Here is a 22,052-nt window from a genome sequence, read left to right as displayed (position 1 = left end):
ACTTTGTGCCATGGAGCAATAGGGCAATAGATACGTTGATACCTTCAAATAGCCGGCATTCTCTATTCCAACTGTAGCACAACAGTACATGCATGCTGTGCAAATGGTAAACTATGCCGAGGAAGTAGCCTACATCACTCAGTCTATAATGTACAGTGAAAAACAACCTTTCCCTATACTCATTTTGGTAGTTTGTAATTCAATTCATAAAGGATTCAGTGTTCATTTGGAATGTTTTTATTTCATTTTATTTCAGAGGCATTTCCTAATGTTACCGAACATCAGCCAACTGCTGGCACAACTGCTCCTCCAAATACTACCACGACACCTACTATTCCTACTCCTACTCTTACTAGCCCTACCACTGCAACTAATACTACAACTATTACAACTGCTACACCGGCTACCACTATTACTTCCATTACTCCTACGACTCCCACTACTACTGCTGCTACTACTACTACAGCTACTATTACAGCTTCTACCACTGCTGCTACTACTACTACTGCTGCTTCTGTTGCTACTACTACTACTGTTGCTACTACTGCTGCTACTACTACTGCAGCTACTACAGCCGACACCACAGGTCAGTGCACCTTTTTAAAGAGCCAAAGTGTTAGGAAAATAAGTATCTGAACAAGATTGTAAGAAAATTCTATCTTTTCTGTCACAGGAATAACAATGATGTCATCCAAATATATTTTATGTGAGCATGCACTGTAAACAGGGATAAGGTCTTTCAGCTATTGTGTCTATAAGATTCATCTATTGCATCTCTGCATCTATAGGACAATATGTAGGCCTATATCTGTCTTCACAAGCAAGCAAAACATCGTCCACAAGTTTTCTTTCTTTCACAGACATACCATAAAAAAGTTTACCATGTCATCAATGTATACATGTGGCCTTCTCAGTATGTAAAGTACAGAGTGGTGATGAATCTTCTGACCATACCCTGATGTCCTCTCTCACAGCTGCATTGCCTATATGCCCAATGGTGGCTGTTGTGGTGACCCCGTCAGGGACCATAGCTCCTCAGGAATGTCGCCCTGACGATCCAGGAAAGTGTAAGTTCTCACTGCATTGTGGTCTTTAAACAGTGTGTTTGAGTGTTACAATAATAATAATAATAATAATAATAATAATAATAATAATAATAATAATAATAATAATAACAATAGCAATAATAATAATTATTATTATTATTCTTATATTGTGAGCCAGTAGGATCTAAATTGATGAAATTGTTTACATGTATTTTATTGATTAGCTTATCCTTATCACAAGTACTACACCTCTTTAGGGTTAGGGTATACATTTATTACAGTAGTTCAATTATAAGCTTTGTCAGGACAGGCTCATGTACAACAACATCGCTTTGTTGAGAGTCTTAGTAACAGATTAAGACATGGTCATGACCATTTTGGTGACAATAGGATATAACTGAGGCTCTCCATGAAAGGTTTAGGCCCATTCATACTCTGCGTTTGGTAAACTACGTACTTAATTCTGCTTGTACATGCTAACCCTTAACATGTATTTTGCCATTGGTCAGCACATGTGAAACAGTCCACATGTGTCCGTAACAGTCTCACACATAGTGTATGTATCTGTCTTTAGTTGCTATTTACATCAGAGCTGAACAGTGAATCACCTGAAATATTTGCCAGGATTGTACTCGCTCCAGTTAATTTATCTCCCTCTGCATGTGTAATAACTTGGAATGTTTCCAGTCCGACAAGACACATTTTACAGAGTCACTTTGAATGCAAGCATCAGTATGTCCATCCCAATCAGGTCAGCGGAATCCATCGAAAAATGGGTAAGAAAATCATTAACAAACCAACACTGGCGATTAATGTCATTTTCACGTGACCCAATGTGTTTTTAATTTGGGCAGTATGTCTGTTTCAGTTGAACACAACATTGACTCCAGAACGCATGAAAGTTCTGAACTTTGAGATGAAGACAGAGGTGCACATGTAAGTCATCATCAAAGCTCTGCAATGATTTTTTAAAAGGAAGAGCTCTTGTTGCAAAACATATATAAGGGTCATTTCAAGTGAAATCAGACACGTTGGGACCCGACCGACACAGATTTCAATCATACTTGCTGTGCCTGTTCAGTTGCAAGGTAGCACCCCAGAACTGCATTTGTGTGAATCTGACACAAATATTAAGGGAGAAACAGACTAGCAAAGGTTTACATATGAGGGTAGGACACTATGCATTCAGCCTTGATTATATCAGTCCGTGTAAGTCACAAAAATATGTCTGTGGTGATATTTGAAAGCTATTTTCTGGCTCTACAAATTACACAAACAGCATGGAATTATCATAAATTGAAAAATTAAAAATGTAATATCAAAAAAACCTATATTTTAAAATGGTCAGTTCCTTGTCTAAACATAGCCTGAAATGCTGGTGTTAGGTTCTTTATTCATTTCAGAGATAATGGGACTCAAAAATATGGCATCATACAAATCACCCAGTAATAATATGGTAATACCATAGTAATATCACATGACAGCATGTCTATCGGAATATTTGAAGGATGGATGGTCCATGAGGATGCAGGAAGTTCAGTTTCACCTCTCCAGTGCTGGGCATACATTTCTCACCACAAGCTATAGTTGCCATCATATATAGCTACAACATACCCTTTGATGCTTGAACATTTAGAAACTTCCTTTACTGACCTTATTCCTTCAACCCTGCCTTCTCTGAATTCTGAAATTGGTCTAGCTTCCACTGTGTCCATTGACAATGGGCAGAAGCTGTGTAGTTTTTGAGAACCTGGAATAGGGATCGACGAGGGTGCAGGGCCCACCGGGAAAATGCCCGTTATGCCAGATGGCCAGTCCTGTCCCTGACACTATTACTACTTCATTACAACTCATTTCAACCTTTATGTCCCATTATCTCTGAAATGAATAAAGAACCAAACACCCCATTTTTAGGTGTTGTTTATGTCTAGAAACCGAACATTTTAAAATATACTTTTTTTATATTACATTTTTAATTTTTCAATGTATCATAATTCATATTCTGAAGGTTGTTGTATTCCATGCTTTTTGTGTAATTTGTAGTGCCAGAAAAGAGCTTTCGAACAACACCTCAGACATCTTTTTGTGACTTACACTGACTGATATGATCAAGGCTGAATGCATAGTGTCCTACCCACCCTCATATGTAAACCTTTGCTAGTCTGTTTTTCCCTTAATATTGGTGTCAGATTCACACAAGTGTAGTTCTGGGGTGCTACCTTGCTACTAAATAGGCACAGCAAGTATGATTGAAATCTGTGTCGGTCGGGTCCCTAAGTGTCTGATTTCACGTGAAATGACCCATAAGCCATTTTTAATGAAGTCACTGCTTTGTGAAAAATCAGATAACATTAACCCAGGGCCGGTTCTGGCTTATTTGGTGCCCTAGGCGAGTTTGATTTCTGGCGCCCCCCCCCCCCCTTACCTCACAGAACACAAGACTAATATCCTTAGTAAGCTTAACTAAATAGCATCAAGAACAATAACCGTTTTTCATCAAATGGATTTGTGGTTCTTTTTGACAGGCGACCAACACATCAGATTGAGTCGCATGAAAGTAGCTTCACTGTGTGGTGTGCTGGATGTGATGGTGGTGGGGCCCCCAACCCCAGATGAGAGGGAGGTTATCAATGTGTTTGAATTGTAACGTGAAATTGAAATGCCAGGAGAGTGATACAGTACATTTGCATGTAAAATGCATGTGTAGACAATAAGCCTACCAAGGAGGTCTGCATTGATCTACACTATCTACAGCATCACAAAGCATGGCAGCATAACAATTTTAATAAGCTACACATTTGTGCTGTCTTCCAAACCAATTTCATTTCTGGACTGGAAATAGTGGTGCATTTGTGAGTAGGAGAATGAGAAGGGGGCTATCTATGTGTTTGGAGGGACAGGGTGAGAGAAAGGGAGAAGAGCTGTCACGCTATTGAATTTCATAATATACAAAATATAGTAAATAGCCTCACTTGTCTGCTGTGCATGGTTCTGTTACATGATATTAATGTAGGCTATGTCATTCTGGTCTGGAAATTAATGTTTTTTTTTTAAGCTTACAACAAGTAATTCATGTGGATGGCAGCTAACATTGCACCAGTCTTACTTTACATTGCTTGTCAACCTAAGCAAGTATTATGATATCAGGTGGGTGTTAGTGAGTAGTGAGTAGGCTACTAACAGCTACTTTACTGGATTTCATTGCTTGGCATACTTGGCTAATGTTAGCATGCTAACTAGCGATTTCTCTGATCAAAAACAAAGCTCTTTTTCTCTCTAATTCCAAATAGTAACCTCATAACTATTAGGCTTTCCATAATCACAAACGGTTGCTGATTAAATCACATAGTTCCAAAACACCCTCTGAAACTCCTGCATCATGCAATGAGTGGTTTAATGAGAACATAATAATCTCCATCCAGCAGAGAAGCACTACTGTTTGCGCTTGCCCCCTCTGTCTCTCGAGTGAGTCTCCAAATTCAAAATAGACCGCACGCTGTCACTCGTCCCGCCCCCTTTCTCAGAACTGTCTGTTTATTGGTTCACAGACCTCCCAGAGACAGTTGGAAGAGATATTACTATTGGCTGAGGGGCGCTTTGCCGTGAGGAGCGCTTTCGCCACTCTTTGTTGATTGCGACTTCATAAAAAAACTTCATATCGCAAAATTACGCATAGGAGAGCGCCATTTCGGCGCCCCTTCTTCACATGGCGCTCTAGGCGACCGCCTAGCCGGCCTATGCTAAAAACCGGCCCTGCATTAACCCGGTTCAAATTTCCTTGATGTTACCTTGAAATCAAATACAACTACAGTAAAAAAGGATGTATTAAATTGCATTTAAATTGCTTTATATATTTGACAAAGAATTTAAAGCAATTCTATTCTTTTAATCCTCAACAGACATGGCTGCACATTCCAAGTGCAGGCGAACTCTCTCATTGTCAACGACACCATGGCTTTAATTGAACGTCTTCTCACCAACACATATTCTAGTGGGAATATGTCTATTCAGGCTAAGCCTGACCAAATCAACATCACACACATAGGTATGTTGAGGTCGATGGTTCCATAGCCTGAATCATATCCCTGATGAAGATCTAAGGCAGGGGCGGTTCTATCATTGGGCAAGGTCGGGCAATTGCCCGGGGCCCCGTCCAGTCAGGGGCCCCGTCGTCTATCGACATTTTTGCATCGATTTTTCATGCAGTGGCAATTTAAGCATTCGGGGCCCTTGGTCGCAGTTTGATGGGGCCCACCTAGATAATCTTGCTTTTGGGCCCATGTTTCCGTTGTTACGCCACTGCCTGCATTTATACACCATCGATTATTAATTAATAATTTTAAGGGGGCCTCAACATTTTTCTTCGCCCAGGGCCTCAGATTTCTTAAAACCGCCCCTGATCTAAGGGATGGAAACACTCTATATAACTAAATAAAAATCACTGTTAAAAAAACTAGTGCGATGTGCAGGACAACCGTTTTCCACAAGAATTAATGAGCTAATTTATTTTGATTAAACATTTGGGTGTTGATTATTATAGTTATGGCTTCTGAGTTCACACCTTCCAGTACAATGGACCTGTTTGTCTCACCCAATGTCCAGCCCAGTCTCACACCGTTCGTAATGGGGTCACAAATAACTGCCAAGAACTGCCAGCTAGCAAACTGGTGCTGTGGGAACCGTCGCATGGGTGCCGGTCAAGAGGACGTCCCACACTTACTTATGTGGACATACTTAAGAAGGACGCAGGAACCCAGAGTATCAGTGAATTGAAAAAATGTATGGAGAATCGGGATGATTAGAAGCAACGATGGAAGGCTCGTCTGAGGACGACCTAGAGAGAATATAAATCTATCAATTTGTGATCAAGATTCAAGATTCAAGATTCTTTTATGGTCCAGAAGGAAATTTTCCAAGACAAATTTCCTTCGGGACCATTAAAAGAATCTTGAATCTTGAATCTTGAATCCCGTTACGATGTAGCATGCACTGGTTTCCCGTTAAAATTGGCTCAGAAAACATAAAGCTATCACGAATCAGACAGCCCATTGAAATACATACCTTGTGTTTGCTTGTGAAAAACGGGGTTTTATCATAATGGAATTACGAATTAATACATTTATTTTCGTGACCCTATTACGAAACGGTGTGAGACAGGGTTGCGATGACGGAGTTCCTGATTTTCTTCTTCTCTGTCCTCTGCAGATCCAGGCTTCTGTCCTGATAACCTCCAGCAGACCCTGTACGGCCTGTACGAATGGCCCAGGACGGAGCCCCAGGACCGGGCTGTCCTCCTCTGCGAGAAGAACAGCAGAGAGCGGACCACCAGGTTCTGGTAAGCTGCGACCTGTCACCCATCAAAGGACTCATCATAGTTGACTGGTCCTGTTGAAAGGGGGCTGAACAGGTGCTGGGGGCAGGGGGTCATCTTGTGTAAGAAGAACAGTAGAGAGTAGGCCACCATGTTCTGGTACCTGCAAGGTGAGACCTGCCACCCGTCAAAGGACCCATCATGACCTCAGGGAGGGGGGACCAAGCTTGGCTCATCTTGTGCGAGAAGAACAACAGAGAACGGTCCAGCAGGCTCTGGTAAAGGTGTGGCCCAACAAAGGGCTCATAGCCAGGTCTGTTGAAAGGGGGTGGGGGATTTGTTGTTGTCACACGCCCTTTAAAGGGTAGGGTATGTATTTTATTAATTTATTTCCAGAATTTATGCTGCCAATTTACAAATGCTTTCTTTTTCATGTAGCCTATATTCATCATCTTAGCCAATTTCAAAATATAGGTGATGACTTTTTACACTTGTCATACATGAAAAGGTGGATCCTCTCCATCTCCGTCATTTTGAATCACCAGTAACAGACACCTTTGGCTACAAACCTTAATGAAATTTGGTCAGACCAGTAAAAATTAGTTCATCACTTACTTCATCACTTGGTAAAATGTTCTAGAAATTTGTGAATGGGCAGCATTCACTTTGAAAATGAACGACTAAAATGGCATGCTCTATCTTGAGAATTTCATACTCTGCCCTTGGCCACCCAGCTCAGGTGGAATTATGCTTCAACCCTAAAAAGATCAAGTGGGCGAAGAGGAAGGAAAAGTACACATGTCCAATTACTGTGCAATTTGTCAGTGTGCCAGGTAGACAGACATAGGCCTGCTGCAATAGTTCTTCTGTACCTTGACCCCTCACTTCATAATGAAAACTGCTGGTCGGCTTGCCATTGTTTGACCTTCCTCTGCTCAGGAAATTGGCAAATTTATGTAATTAAAACCTTGGACACAAAAAACTTACACCAGATGCTCCAAGCCGATTGCCTAATTGTCCTCAATCGCTCTTTATACCGGTCATTTATAGGACTGTCTGCAAATAATCGACTAATCGTTGGTCGACCAAAAAAAATTCTAGTCGACCGAATCTCATTGGTCGATTGGTCGCAGCGGAGAAAAAAATAAAACAGCCTCTCGTCTAAGGGCTTTCACGACTCTTAACTTGAAGGGCGTGACAAAGGAAGACGTGTTGTTGATTTGTTTGAGAAGGATAGAAGTTATTTTGACCATGTCTGGAAGGAGCTCTAAAACATGGGATTATTTTTGAAAAGGATACTACTGCTTGTCAGCCAATGGTCACTAACGTCGGGCGAGAAGAACCACGCGAATTCGAACGACAGGTGCGTTTAATTATGTAACTTCACCACCACGGCAGATGCTGCTCTCCCCTCCTTCTCTCATACACACGCACCCGTACACTACCCGGCACCGTTTGCTACAATACCTCACTCGACTCGTTGAATCCATTGGTTGACAGAACTACAGGGAGCCGCCTGCATCTGTCTCGTCTCGCATAATTATCCGTTTATTGCAGACGGTGTAAAAAGTGTGAAGTCGTGTCGTTACATATTCTGAAGCTCCAAAATGCTATGTTGCAACGGCATGGTGCTAAGTCGCACTTTGTTAGCTTCCATACCACTTTGCTGTACAATTGTATGCTACTCCGTGCTGGCCAACATCCAAAGAACCACCTCCAGATATGAACATATTTTGGGGTGTGTGTGTAGGCCTACGTTAAGTAATTCACCGACAACCTTATCAGAATTCTGTTGGCTGTCCTGAACGGCAAGAACTCTTGTCAAGACTCCAGTCCAGCGATAAACAAAACCAGCGTGGGTCATTTAAAGGGGGAAATGCTGCGCATCATTTAAGACCATAAACGGACACTAAGCGCTTGATGGACATTCCAGTGAACAAATATACAGTAATTAAATGCTGCAACAAATGTCGAAATAGATGAAAACGGCAACGCGGGGATATTGATTCTGCCCTCCAGTTGGGCTACTGCTTTCAGGCAGAGAGCGTCATCTCTACCATAGGCAGTTTGTTTCCATCACTGAATATTAATTTTAATTCGTTTTTTATTTGTGTTTTACAGGCTTAAACTATGTAAATTCGAACTTCGAATATTCATTAGGCCTAGTAGGGCTATCTGGGTCAAAATGTGATGTGTAAAAAAAAAAAAAAAAAAATTTTTTTTTTTTTTTTTTAAATTATAATTTTTTTTGGGGGGGGGGGGGATTAATCGATTAGTCGGAGAAAATGACGACCTTTGGTCGACCAACAAAATCCTTGGTCGTGGACAGCCCTAGTCATTTATGCTGTGTGTCTATGCATTTTTAATTTTTAATTATTTAATTTTTAATAATTTTCAATATTTAATTGCATTAAATAATTGAGACAGATTTGAGCACAATATGTGTCAGTGCCTCTGCTGAAAAGCATTCATAAACGTAATACTGTCTGCTACCATACATTGTGCCCTCATAAAAATGTACATGGACAAAACAAACACCACGTGGTGATGCATGGCATGGGATACCTCTGTGTGTCTGCTCTAAGTACGGCATCAATATTGTTCTCCATCTCAGGTCAGGTTGTGCCATCTCTCTGTGCACACAGGTTATCATTATCATTGTACACGTACACAGTGTCCCTTTCCACTAATATACCTGCATACATCCAGCTATATGAATGGAAACTGGAGACGGAGGAGGGGGAAAAAATGTTTGTTTTTTTCTTTCCACTAAATGTGTAGCCCAACTCTGTTGCAATAATTATATCAATACGCATGCATGAACTGATTAAATGAGTAGACTTCCTTTAGTTTCGCTTACACACCTGTACAATGTGTAAACCACAAATGTGCAATATGTTTGAAAGAGTATCTTCAATGCAAGCAAACAATAGCCTATGTACAGTAGCCTATGTAACAACTAAAACATATAGCATATAATAATAATTTGTTTTATATATAATTTATTATATATAATAATTATTATAATGCAATAATAATGAATAATAACCATATGTATCACATAACAGGTAAACTGTGTTAAACAAGATGTGGGGTGAAATAAGTGGCATAGGAAACAAAAGATGGGAGTGAAGAGATAAGAGTGGCATTGTACATTAAACAGAGATAATCACACATTTCTTAATACAGTATTGCAAGGGTACACAGGTTATTAAAACCTGTGTGCAGAGACTATAGACAGTAGGGCGACACAGTTATGTCATCTTGACAAACTCAGTTCTTGGAGCTTAAAAGGAATACATCCATCAAGGAGGATATGAGTTTACACAGGAGGTCACATACATTAGACCCAGCAGTATACATCACAGTTACTCTCTCACTAATTGCCTTATTATATGTGCATACAGGATCAATGTATTCATAGTTTTGGCCTTGGTTTTGACAGAGAGATATCTCAGAATGACAAATGTATTTTTATGTAAATATATTTTTGTCTTTATTATGACAGGACTGGGAAGATATACAGTAGATGAAACCAGTGGGAGTGAGAGGTGGAAGGATCAGGCATGAGCTTGGGCCGGACTCAAACCCGGGTCTCTGGATTTTAATGGTGCCTTAGCTCACTGAAACATGGTGCCACCAGAAATTTGTTAAAAGAGGAAAGGAAATGAGTAGAAAGTTCAAGAAAACCAGAGTGATCAGGGAAAGAGTGATCAGTGTGAAATGCTCTTTCTTCAGTCTTGTGGCACAGTAGCCGTGTGACCTTAATGAGTACACAGATTATTACACTTTCGATCAGCCAAAATCACCATTGCTTTGTGCACAGGCAGAAGTAACCATAGGCGTAGCCAAGGGTGGGCCTGGGTGGGCCTGGGCCCGCCCACTTGACATCCAGGCCCGCCTCATTCACACTTGACAGTCAACTGTTGCCTCATTGAACTATAAATTAATGGCATAGCACTGAGCGATAATTAACCATTTTGTCAAAAGTCTGGTTCATCTTCTGTGATTTCTATGATTTCAATTTCAAAGTATCATTTTTGAGCACAGTATTATAATATCTACCTACACGCTTTCGGGTTGGGCCCGTCCGATTTTTTCTGGGCCCACCTGTTTTATTATTTCTGCCTACGCCCCTGGAAGTAGCACCAAGCATTTTTATTTAGTTTTAACTTCCCAGAGCCGGTATCTTATCCGTTCTTGGTTTTTGCCTAGATTAACTCTATCTTATAGTATTTGTGTCAATATTTTAAAATAATGGAATTTAATCTATTCGTCTAATGTGGCCTCGCTCAGATAAGTGAGTCAATATTAAGATGTTCTTTCATTTCTTGTTATTCCTTCAGTAAACTGGATGGCAAGACTGACAAAGCCAAATGGGAACGCCCAGATCTGAGCCTTTGTGAAAGGACTATAGACATCAATGACTTGGAGAATGTCACTGTCACTGCAAGTAAGTAAGAATGGACCACATTTCTCCAGCTCATCCAGTGGCAATATTGTTAAGATAATATACTTTATATTGTTAACTTGAAAAGCATGAGCATGAACAGCAAGTAGTCCAAATTGCTTGCAAGTGTTTGGTTTGAAAAATATGTACTGGACGCAAAGGGAGACGAAGGACCTAGGAATGGGTCCTCATTACATTGTATGTATGTATTGAGTGGGGGGGCCCTTTCAGATTACTTAGTTCTCCTTGGTCCAGCCAAAGCTGTTAGCGGCCCTGGTTTTCATGTCAGGTTGTCTGAGAGGTGATTATTTGTTTCTTTGACGAGCAAGTATGCATTAAATACAAGACATTTGCATGTCACAACCAAATGTTAGTGAATGTGTGAAATCAGAGGCGCATTTCAAACTCCAGTAGAGTTCATCGATGCCACCAGTACTAGTTGCTCAATTTGGCTGTTCAAGGGCCTCTGCTGCACAAATGAATTAAAAAAGTAAGGCCAGGCTATTAAAACAGTACAGTGCTAAATATTCGTCTGGAAACTCTCTCTTCTCTTCTCTTCTCTTCTCTTCTCTTCTCTTCTCTTCTCCTTTAGATAACTCTGGGGAGATAGTGGACATGATTGGTGGTCTGGTGGGTAACGGCTCAGAGCTCAGTGACTCTCAGCTGGACACGGTGTTGGACAAGCTGGGGGAGGTGGTGAATGTCGGCCCGGTGTCTCCAGGAGTGGCCGAGAACATAGTGGAGATCATCTCAGACGTCCTGCAGTCCAAGGCTGACCTGGCCTCCTTCACCAATGAGTGAGACTAATTACAGTATTTCTCAATTGGTTTGTACATTTCTCGAATCTCTCTCGCAATTTGCAAAACATAATATTCATTCTCAAAACAGCTTTAACAAATGGCAAAACACCGTGGATAACCTGCAAAACAGAGTCTCTTGCTCAAAACCCTTATTTGTCTTTCAAAATCAAGTTTTTTGTGTCAATGAACGTATCAGCGCCAGCAGAATGGTTAGTCATTGTGTTATAGTGTATGGACAAGCTAGTCAAATCAATTTCTCATGTTGTCAATTGAATAGTACACTCTTGAGGATCTTTTCTGAAGTGAAATGTTGTTGAGATTGGATGGGAAATGTTGTAAATTCGGCTTTATATTACATTGATCAGATAAGATTGAGATAGTTTAATGCATTCAGTGACAAAGCTTTTTGAGTGATATGACAAAAGCAATTGATAATGTACGAAATCACTGAGAATTGTACACAGCCATGGCATGGTGGATGAGAGCATTTGCTATATGCCGAAAACAATGAGAAACTGATTTGACCATGTGCACAGGTAACACCAGGAAGTCACAATTGAACAAAGACTTTTGAGAATCATTATTCTGTTGTGAGAAATGTACAAAACCAATTGAGAAAAACTGTAACATAAGTGCCTGCCTATAGGACAAATAATATTTGTGTTGAAATAAAATTGAGTTAAAGTAACATTCCACATAATACAGTAGCTCCAATCACTGGTGTCTCCAAGTAACTACTACCATAACTTAAAGTGATACTTTTTTGGGAATTGGCTTATTTTTACACCTCTCCTTGAGTTGACTGATTGAGTTTTACCTTTCTCCTGTACTTTCAACCGTTCTCTGAGTATGGCAGTGCAAATTTTACCTTAAAGCTAGCAGTTACGTAACATTGAGTCCTATGAGACCAGCTAGCTACCGACTGAGTATGGCTCTTGGCTTGTCTCTTGGCAGGATCCTGGGTCTGACGGACAGTGTTGGTGATACGATGAACTTCACGGGTGAGGCCCACGGCATGACGGCCCCGTCTCTGGCCCTGCAGCTGGTCTCCGTTAACGCTAGTCGCTTCCTGGGGCTCACGTTCGGGGTGTCCTCCTTCACAAGCAACAACTCTCCAGAGGTGAGACCAGAAGCAGGCCTGTTGACTGGGGGTGGGGACAAATAAGTCTGTTGTCCCAGGGGCCCAGGAGTGGCGCAAGAGTGGTGGTGAAAGGCGGCATGCTCTTGGGTTTGTTAAGTTACCCATGAGTTGTGAGACACACATGTAGCCTCATAATGTGCAGCGTTCCACCAGTAGAACAGTGTAAAAGGTGTTACTACCACTACAGTACTATGACATTTCATAGACCCTTTAGTAATTCATTGTGCCATTGGTCATTGCCATTCTGGTAACACCAAACAGGGGCCATGCCTAAAGAGTTTAAAGATTAAACTAAGAACACACCATCGATATGAGTCAAATGTATGAAGTATATGTATACAATCTTAAATTAAAACCAACAAATACAACAAATAGTAAAGTAATACATACAGTGTTTCATTTATCAATTTCCCCTTTCTTGCGGGTTGTAGATCTTCATGAATGAGACGTTCGTGGAGAGGCCTCATGGTGCGGTGGCGGCCATCTCGCTCCCCTCTGTCCTGGAGAGCTTCTTCCCCCGCAACAACACCAACAACACCAGGACACGCATACAGTTCCAGTTCTACAACTCCACAGTCCTCTTCAAGGTAGGAAACTATTAGCTTAGTAAACTAGACTAAGCTAGGCCTGTCATAGCACTGCCGAGATGTTCCTTGTAAGATCACCACAACAGGCTCCAGACCCGGAGTGCATTTCCCAAAATAATAGTTGCTAACTATGTTAGCTACTTTGTTGTTTGCAATGAAAATTCCAATTGGCAGCTACCTAAATTGCTAACAGGCTAGCAACTGCACTTTCGAGGAACACACCCCTGGCCCACCAATCATTGTGCGAGTTGTTATCCTCCTCTGTTTGAGTGCAATGTGGTGACAATTAGTGTTGCACCAATACCATTTTTTGGCCCAGATACCGATACCCGATACATGGCTGTGCAGTATCGTCCCATACCGATACCATACCGATACCGATACCACCCTATTTGAAATGTATATATATGAAGGGCTGTAGTGCATACTACTTGGATGTAAAGTCATTGCATGGCTTTGTCAGGCTGCTGCCTACCTTTATGAAACAGGAAAAAGACAATACAAAGTGAATCCAGCTAAACTTTTTATACTTTTTAAATACCTCTATGAAATAACTAATTTCAAGGCTGTTTAAGTGTCATACAAGCACCTGTAAATGGTATCGGTGCCCTATTTGTTGGTACTCGCCGATACTGATACCACCATTTTAGTGCCGATCCACCGATCCACCGATACTGGTATCGGTATCGGTGCAACACTAGTGACAATACTCTATTTACATTTAGTCATGGTTCATTTCTGCTGCCTTTCTTTTCAGAACCCCTCCGACACTATGCAACTAAACTCCTACGTGGTGTCTGCCAGCATGACCGATGCCAACGTCAGCAACCTACAGCAGCCAATCATCATCACTCTTCGTCACCTCAACAGTGTGAAGGTGAGTCATGGAAACTATGAACATACAGTACAATGCCATGATAGCCTGCCCTTGCCATACGTAAGCTCCAGTTAAAAAAGTCCTCTCACATTACGCCTGGGTCGGATGCTCTGGTAGTCTCATTTCCAGATAACCATCCAATCAGTGAATGCGGTAAAGGATGAGAGAGGCGGGACACACATTTCCTCAATGGGTCACCCCTCCCACCAGTAATCGTTTTTCAATGTCATGGCTAAATGTTATTGATTGGGTAAAATGAGACGTGCATTTCAAACTTCAACAGAAATCCCCCCTCTCACCAGTAAACATTTTTCAATTTCGCCATTCCAGGCCCTCTGTACAAATTAAATTAGGGCTACTGCTATGATGCTTAAAGCCTGATAGGTACACTCAAAAGACGCCCTCACCTGCACGCGTGCTGCACACACACCCATAATACTACTTGGTTTTGAAAATAAAAAAAGATTGTGACTGCATGACTGATGGACCTCGTTCACGAATCACAGCCTTAACATTTCTGCTTCTCAGGGGAAAGACCAATCAGTTCAGTGTGTCTATTGGGACTTCACCAAAAATGGTATGTGTTCCTACTTGTGAATGATATTGAAAATATAGTATTATAACATTTGAACATTATACATACATTATACATACACATAGTATATATACACACTTGGACAATTGGGAAGGTAAGCCAAAAATATCAATACAAGACAGACCTGTTGACCTTGTTCAGACTGGGAATTTGTACCTCTTTACATAAGACACATGTGCACGTACTGTGTGTTGGCAAAGCTTGCAAATGTAAACCTATGTTGTGTGGTCCGCTGTCCACTGCAGGTGGAGGGGGCTGGGAAAGCCGAGGGTGTAAGGTGAAGAGTGAGTGCTCTGATGCCTTCCAGACCACATGCCACTGTGACCACCTGACCCATTTCGGAGTGCTATTGGTGGGTGAACTTCCCCTGTAGGCCTACTCTGCTGTGCTCTGTTCTCACATTTGTATCTAAAAAAGTTACTGTTTAAATGTACACCTTTCCAGAAGATGGGTGTATGATTGTGGTCTCCTCCATTTTACTACTCCAAAACCTAATTTATTATAAGTTGAAACTTATAACTTTAAAACACTGTGCAGTAAGTTGTCTTGAAAATTTGAGTTGAAGCCAAACTATTTTACAGTAGATTACTTGACTTTATCCTTTCTAGACATCCACTACAATTCGCCTTTGGCTAAGCCCCGCCCTCTTTAGTTACAGTTGCTAGGTCGGACAGATAAACTTTCAATGCTGAGATATCATCGTGATTTATGCAGTGACTGCAAATCGCAGCAGTTATTCACTCCTAATAAATAAAAACATGCATTCATAGTATTGTGAATAGGCTATAATTATTTATTTGGCGTTTATATCTTCAGTAGCTTAACAAAATAACGTCCATCAGCTGCTAGTCAAAACACTCCAGCCGTGACCGATAGTTAACTGTGCTAGTGGTGTTTCTTCATTAATTAGGTCAGAAATCCAAAATCCTACTCTGAAACAGGTTCGTGATTTGCTTACAACCTTACTGAAAAGTGACACGAATGAGATGGTGGCATGATCGGAGCACACAAAGTATGTTTTTGATCCGTGTGCTTTCAAGTCGAGTGTAAGGCTGCCGAGACCCTTCAATGCAGACTATCCAGCTGCTAGTAATATTAGTAGGGTTTTAGGTAAAGAGGAAAGCGATTACCGGTCCTGTTACATCGCGGGGAAATTTGCACCTTTGTCACAAATACCCCAAGCACAATTTCCTATCATAGTTTAATAATAATACGACCGTATCTCGCTAACTACTTGAAAACATGCGATTTCAGCATTGAGTTCAATGGAGCGCTGTCAAAACTGTCCGAGGTTTGTCCGAGGTCGTCCTTTTGCTGCGCTGTGATTGGTCAAAAAGCACTTTAGGGCGGGCCTTAGCCAAAGGTGAATTGTATACCATGTCAACGCAACATCTCAGTCAAGATCAGCTTTTTATCAAAAACTTACAAAAGTGAGTTGAAATTACTCAACTTGAGAAAGCGGAAGCTGGCATTGTCATTTTTATGGTTGGTGGGCTCAAAAATCTCAGTAAACTGAACAATTTCAAGTTATCATTTTTACAGTGTACATTAAGATGTTGGGGCAAGTATAATGATTTGACTTGCCCCAACAAATGTACTATGTGTCTATTGAATCCTTAAGCAAACTATACAGGCTTACATTCATGTGCGAATGAATAACCAATGTTTTGAGTGCAAGCAAAACAAAAAAACATTAGTATTCAGTTTTTTAAATCAATTTCTCATTCATTCATTCATTCATTCATTCATTCATTCATTCATTCATTCATTCATTCATTCACTCATTCATTCATGCATGTGTGATCACTACCAGGATATATCCAAAGAGGAGATCAGTGCTGAAGATGAAGTCATCCTCACCATCATCTCCTACCTGGGCTGCGGCCTGTCCTCCATCTTCTTAGGCATCACCCTGCTGACCTATATAGCCTTCGAGTGAGTAACAACTGACCATTGACCTCTCTCTCTCCATTGGCAGCCATGTTGCTCCTACTCAATAGAGAGGGGGTATTTCTCAAAGCGAAGTGTCCTAGCCTTGCTAGCACAAGTAACGCCCCTTTTTCCAAGGTGTAGCCAATTACACTGACAACTAGTTATTGGATAGTCTTTGGTGAAATCCACGAAAAATGGGCGTTACTTGTCCTAACAAGGCTAGGACACTTCACTCTTTCAGAAGTAGCCAGGGTATGTCCAACTCAATAGGCGCTTTCCAACATACGGACTCCTGTCCTCATCCTGTGCTTGTGGCCTCGTGTTTCGCTGACACCTCACTTCTGTGGAGAAAGCATTAAGATTTCCCTGCTGTCAGCCTAGCCACAACAACTGTTGGGGGACTGTTCTTCATTCACCATCCAGATTGCAAGAGAAAATGACATTATTGCGCCTTTGTGAGATATTGAAATACACTTCTGTCGTCAATGACATCCACAGTAGGCTGCAAGCAGGCCAGGGAGCAAGGGAGGGCTCTCTCTGTCCCCCTCCCTCTCCTTCTCACTTATCCTTTTAACTGATCTGCCCTGTTTCAGGAAACTACGTCAGGACTACCCGTCCAAGATCCTGATCAACCTCTCGCTGGCCCTGCTGGGCCTGAACCTGGTCTTCCTGGTCAATTCCTGGTTCTCCTCGCTGGGCAACCGGGGCGTGTGTGTGGGCGTGGCGGCCGCACAGCACTTCTTCGTGCTGGCCTCCTTCACCTGGATGGGCCTGGAAGCCCTGCACATGTACTTTGCCCTGGTCAAGGTCTTCAACACCTACGTGCCCTCCTACATCCTCAAGTTCTGCCTGCTCGGATGGGGTAAGGAGGAGGCGTGAATGATGTATGTGATAAGGAGGATGATGGAGGAAAATTAATGTTGACATCATACACTAATATACCTGGAAATGCTGGGTGTACCAGTGTTTCCCATACATTAAGGAAACTATGGCGCACCGCCATAGTTTAAATTTGGCCGCCATAGTTTCGAAAATGTAAAAATAAATAAATATTTTTTTTTATTATTTTTTTTTTATACTTTTTTTTTTTTTTTAAGCGATTTCCGTTTTCTATTAAACGATTTGAAAAACGATTTCCTTCGCATTTTCCTCCTGGAGTAAATACATCCTATAGAGAAAACCATGAGTGCTTGAAAGACAGAGGGATCAAAAGCCTAGTCAAGTTGTTGTGGTTAACTCGGGTTTGGGAGCAATAAAAAACCTTGAGAGAAGGGACAGTTGGGATGAATTTACTGACACTCCCCAGGCTTTGTTTTACAGTTGTATGATAATGAGTTAGGCAACAGGCCTTCATTGACACAGCAGAGGAGACATCGGGCTGTATATAGAAATGAATGTGTAACGAAGTATAGACATAAATGTGTAATATGTTGTTCAGCCCTTTTACCATTTTATGGGAGGAATTTTGAAAAACTGGCCCTGTGACCAGCACCCCTCATGTAGAATGTGTATGCCTATGTGTGTTGGGGAAAAGGTATAGCCTACTCTCTTAGACCATTTTTGTCTGTGCGTTAACAATTTCACAGTGCTCCTAAATTCTTATCTGTGCTCCTTTTTTTTTTTTTAACGCCGCGTGAGCGCCCCCATTGCCCCGTGTGAAATACATCCCCCCCCCCAAAAAACAAAAAAATCCCGCTGCCCCCATAGTTTCCAAAAATTCTGTGGGAAACACTGGTGTACTATACGTACACCCTAAGTGTCCTCTTACATCCTTACAGTAAGTCACATCCTCAAACATCATCTGCCTGCTCGGATGGGGTGAGGACGGAGGAATGATGAATGGAGAGAGGATGATGATGATGATGATGATGATGATGATGATGATGATGATGATTATACGTCATTTTTTAAAATAAAAATGTAACATAGACATTTAAAGTGATAGCGCATGCTGTACGTGTATGCTACATGTTTTGAGATTCTGATCCCTCTGGAAAAATATATACTAGAGGAAAATGCAGAATTGATTTTGACGACATACAACACTGTCCAAAGAATTTCTCATCTTGTCTTGTCTTTCTATCATGTGCAGGCATACCTGCTGCGATCGTCACCCTTGTCCTGGCCATAGATACAAATATTTATGGCAGTGCAGTAGATGATGATCCATCTAAAGACCCTCTCAAAGACTCCTCACCATTGTGAGTTCATAACTTTATAAAATATCACATACAGTAGATTCAATGGTTGAGACTAGATGACCTTTTCCCATGTGAAGATTGTTATTCATTCAGGTGAGGTCATGTTCTAGAAAAGGTCAAACCTATTCAATCTGATATCTGAATCTCTGATGTTCAAACAGTAGAGTACATTGTAAAAATAACTAAGCAATATGTCTAAATATATGGATAAAAATAAGGACACTGTATATAGTAGTAAAATGAAAGCTATTGAAACTGTAATACGGCCAAAAAGTTCTAATGACTAAATGCTCTGATATGATGTCTTGATGTTTTGACTTACTGTCTTGACTGGATGTCTTGACTTGATGTCTTGATTGGATGTCTATGTGTGTGCACTAGCTGCTGGGTGCAGGATGAGACGGCATTCTACGTGTCGGTCATGGCCTTCATCCTGCTGGTGCTGCTGTGTAACATCGCCGTGTTCGGGGTGGTACTGGTCCAGATCCGCAAGATGCAGGCCAACAAGGTCCGTAGCCTCTTTGCAAAGATGAGCCTGCCGGCGTGCCCGTTTACTCCTTGCTGAAAAGGCTCAAATACATCCTAACAACATTGCTATGACATTACAGATGATGATGATGATGATGATGATGATTATAAGGACAATGACAGTGATCATGAGGCAAATTATTACCATGATGATGATGATGATGATAATTACTACTACTATTATTATTGTTGTCTATAGGCCTCCAGTAACAGCAGTGGGCTGAAGCATGACCTGCGGGTGGTAGCCAGCTGTTAAAGATTATTATTACCATGATGACAGTGATGATGATGATTATTACTACTATTATTATTATTGTTTCGGCCTCCAGTAACAGCAATGGCAGATGGATGACCTGTGATGGATGGCAAGCCATTAAAGATTATTATTCCCATGATGATGACGACGCCAATGACAGTGATGATAGTGATGATGATGATGATAATGATGACGATGAGGATGATGATGATGATGACGATGATGATGATGACGATAGTGATGATGATGATGATGACGACGATGACGATGATAATTACTACTGCCATTATTATTGTTTAGGCCTCCAGCAACAGCAGTGGGCTGATGCATGACCTGCGTGTGGTGGCCAGCCTGACCTTCCTGCTGGGGCTGACCTGGATCCTGCCCTTCTTCGGCTGGGGCCCGCTGCACACACCCTTCATGTACCTCTTCTCCATCCTCAACAGCCTTCAAGGTACAGTAAGATTATCAAAGTTCAAGAGAGTCCTTGTGCACAAGCCCTCAGTAATGCAGGTGCAGGTGTGAGGCAGGAGAAGGTGAATCAATGAACAAAATTCAAGAGACACCGCACACTGCTTACTTTTCTTTACTTTATTTCTCGGAGCGAAAAATTTCGCTCCAGGAAATAAAGTAAAGAAAAGTAAGCAGTGTGCGGTGTCTCTTGAATTTTGAACAGTAAGATTATGGTTACTTTGCTAGCCCCTTAACCCAGTAAGACACAGCCCCTGGTGTTACCAGAATGGCAATGACTAAGATGTAATGTACTACTAAAGGCCCTGTGCACTGTCATAGTGGTGTAGTACTATGGTGATTACGGGTTTTTTTTTCAGAGACTATTAAAGTCTTACGGAGTTGGAACGGCATGCGAGAAGGGACACCAGGATTTTTAATGTGTTACTACTCTCTAATATTCATTCTAATATTCACATACTATGTAATGTGGTAGTAATCTGTAATTTTGTTATGTTGTAATAACAGTTTTCACACCCCCTTCCCTTACATATTCATCCTCCAAATGTGCTTAGTGTGGTTCTCTGTAGTATTTTGACCTTATTTAGTGCTAGTTCTGACCACTCTCCCTCAGCACCTTACAGGAGCACCAAGCAGCTATATGAATATATGTCTTCTTTCTACTAATAACTCCTTTAGCATTGGCTGACTTGTTAATGCGATCACAAACTGATCAAACTTGATCAATACTCAGCAAAGTTACATTGTGCTCCTTTAATGTTAGTTTAACAGGTTTCGTTTTCTTGCAGGCTTCTTCATCTTCATCTTCCATTGTCTGATGAAGGAGAATGTTCAGAAGCAGTGGAGGCTCCACCTCTGCTGTGGATCTCTCAGACCTGGGGACTACTCAGGTAAGTGCTGCTATCAAAGATTCTCTATTCTAATTGCATTTAAACCGTCTCTGCTGCTATGTCAGTGGTTCTCAACCTTTTTTGAACAAATGTCCCTTTGGGCATGGTTACACTAGTCACTTGCAGTGACTCAGATCCGTCTTCAGATGTGTCTGCAGTGTCATCATTGGCCTCCCAACACCCCCTTGACCCCATCATAAGTCTGCCAACGCCGCCTTTAGTATTGAAAAATAAAATAGATTCATGCCCCAATGGGAACTAAGCCCCACCTCCACTCAGCTGTATCCTTCTGTATCCTTGACAATAAAACCTACTTGACTTGACTTGACCCTGGGGTGCCCCCGTCGAGAAACACAATGCTAAGTGTTATATTTTGGATGTGTGTGTGCATGTGTGTGTGGATGTCTGCCGTAGTATAATTCTTTGTACATGCAGTGGCTGGTTATTTGTCAAAACTTAACCTGTGCTACTCCCAGACATAGGCCTATGCTGTGTCCATTTTCACTTGCTGGAATGAAAGGGAATTGAGTTGCACCACTAGGCTGCATTAGTCTGGCGAACTACCTCTCTTCCCATTTACATCTTGTCCACATTGTCATGGGAGCAGATCCAATGGCAGGATTTAGGGGGGCACACCTGATATGGTCCACTGCACTTGATCACCTTTAATTTTTGTCCACATACCACCTCTCCATGCTTTACGTAACAGTCACACCGTCTGTCGTTCTGTGTAAAAAAAACATACTTAGGATTAATCCAAGATCCCTGTGTCTTGGAAGTACTGAGCAAATACATAAACAACAATGCAACTATTTTGTTTTAGAATGGAGCCGCTCTATGACCGGAGCTGGCCGAGGTGGGCACAGCCGGCTGGTGAATTTCCCGTCCATCAAAACAGAGGACACCAGCTCCATGAGGAAGATCTCTGATTCGTCCGCTTCAGGTGCCAGTCAAATAAACGCATAAC

At 41.5% G+C, this 22,052-nt stretch overlaps 1 protein-coding gene across 1 annotated transcript in view; it reads left to right on the top strand.

Moving 5' to 3' along the window:
• Nucleotides 1-22,052, top strand: part of adgrg4a (adhesion G protein-coupled receptor G4a) — a 28,659-nt gene that overhangs the window by 6,484 nt on the left and 123 nt on the right. Inside the window, exons 5-19 of the mRNA XM_063190788.1 lie at nucleotides 6,252-6,381; nucleotides 10,704-10,810; nucleotides 11,400-11,604; nucleotides 12,562-12,727; nucleotides 13,180-13,335; nucleotides 14,093-14,212; nucleotides 14,741-14,789; nucleotides 15,053-15,159; nucleotides 16,621-16,742; nucleotides 17,333-17,601; nucleotides 18,832-18,940; nucleotides 19,322-19,448; nucleotides 20,025-20,178; nucleotides 20,984-21,085; nucleotides 21,909-22,052. The exon at nucleotides 21,909-22,052 is cut by the window's right edge and continues 123 nt beyond it. Coding sequence (XP_063046858.1) covers nucleotides 6,252-6,381; nucleotides 10,704-10,810; nucleotides 11,400-11,604; nucleotides 12,562-12,727; nucleotides 13,180-13,335; nucleotides 14,093-14,212; nucleotides 14,741-14,789; nucleotides 15,053-15,159; nucleotides 16,621-16,742; nucleotides 17,333-17,601; nucleotides 18,832-18,940; nucleotides 19,322-19,448; nucleotides 20,025-20,178; nucleotides 20,984-21,085; nucleotides 21,909-22,051 — 2,066 coding nt within the window. The 3' untranslated portion in view covers nucleotide 22,052. The remainder of the gene's footprint in view (nucleotides 1-6,251; nucleotides 6,382-10,703; nucleotides 10,811-11,399; nucleotides 11,605-12,561; nucleotides 12,728-13,179; nucleotides 13,336-14,092; nucleotides 14,213-14,740; nucleotides 14,790-15,052; nucleotides 15,160-16,620; nucleotides 16,743-17,332; nucleotides 17,602-18,831; nucleotides 18,941-19,321; nucleotides 19,449-20,024; nucleotides 20,179-20,983; nucleotides 21,086-21,908) is intronic.

This window comes from Engraulis encrasicolus, chromosome 23, assembly GCF_034702125.1.
Source record: "Engraulis encrasicolus isolate BLACKSEA-1 chromosome 23, IST_EnEncr_1.0, whole genome shotgun sequence".
Lineage (NCBI taxonomy): Eukaryota > Metazoa > Chordata > Actinopteri > Clupeiformes > Engraulidae > Engraulis > Engraulis encrasicolus.
The sequence above is the reverse complement of the archived record's forward strand: the minus strand, read 5'-3'. Positions and strand labels throughout refer to the sequence as shown.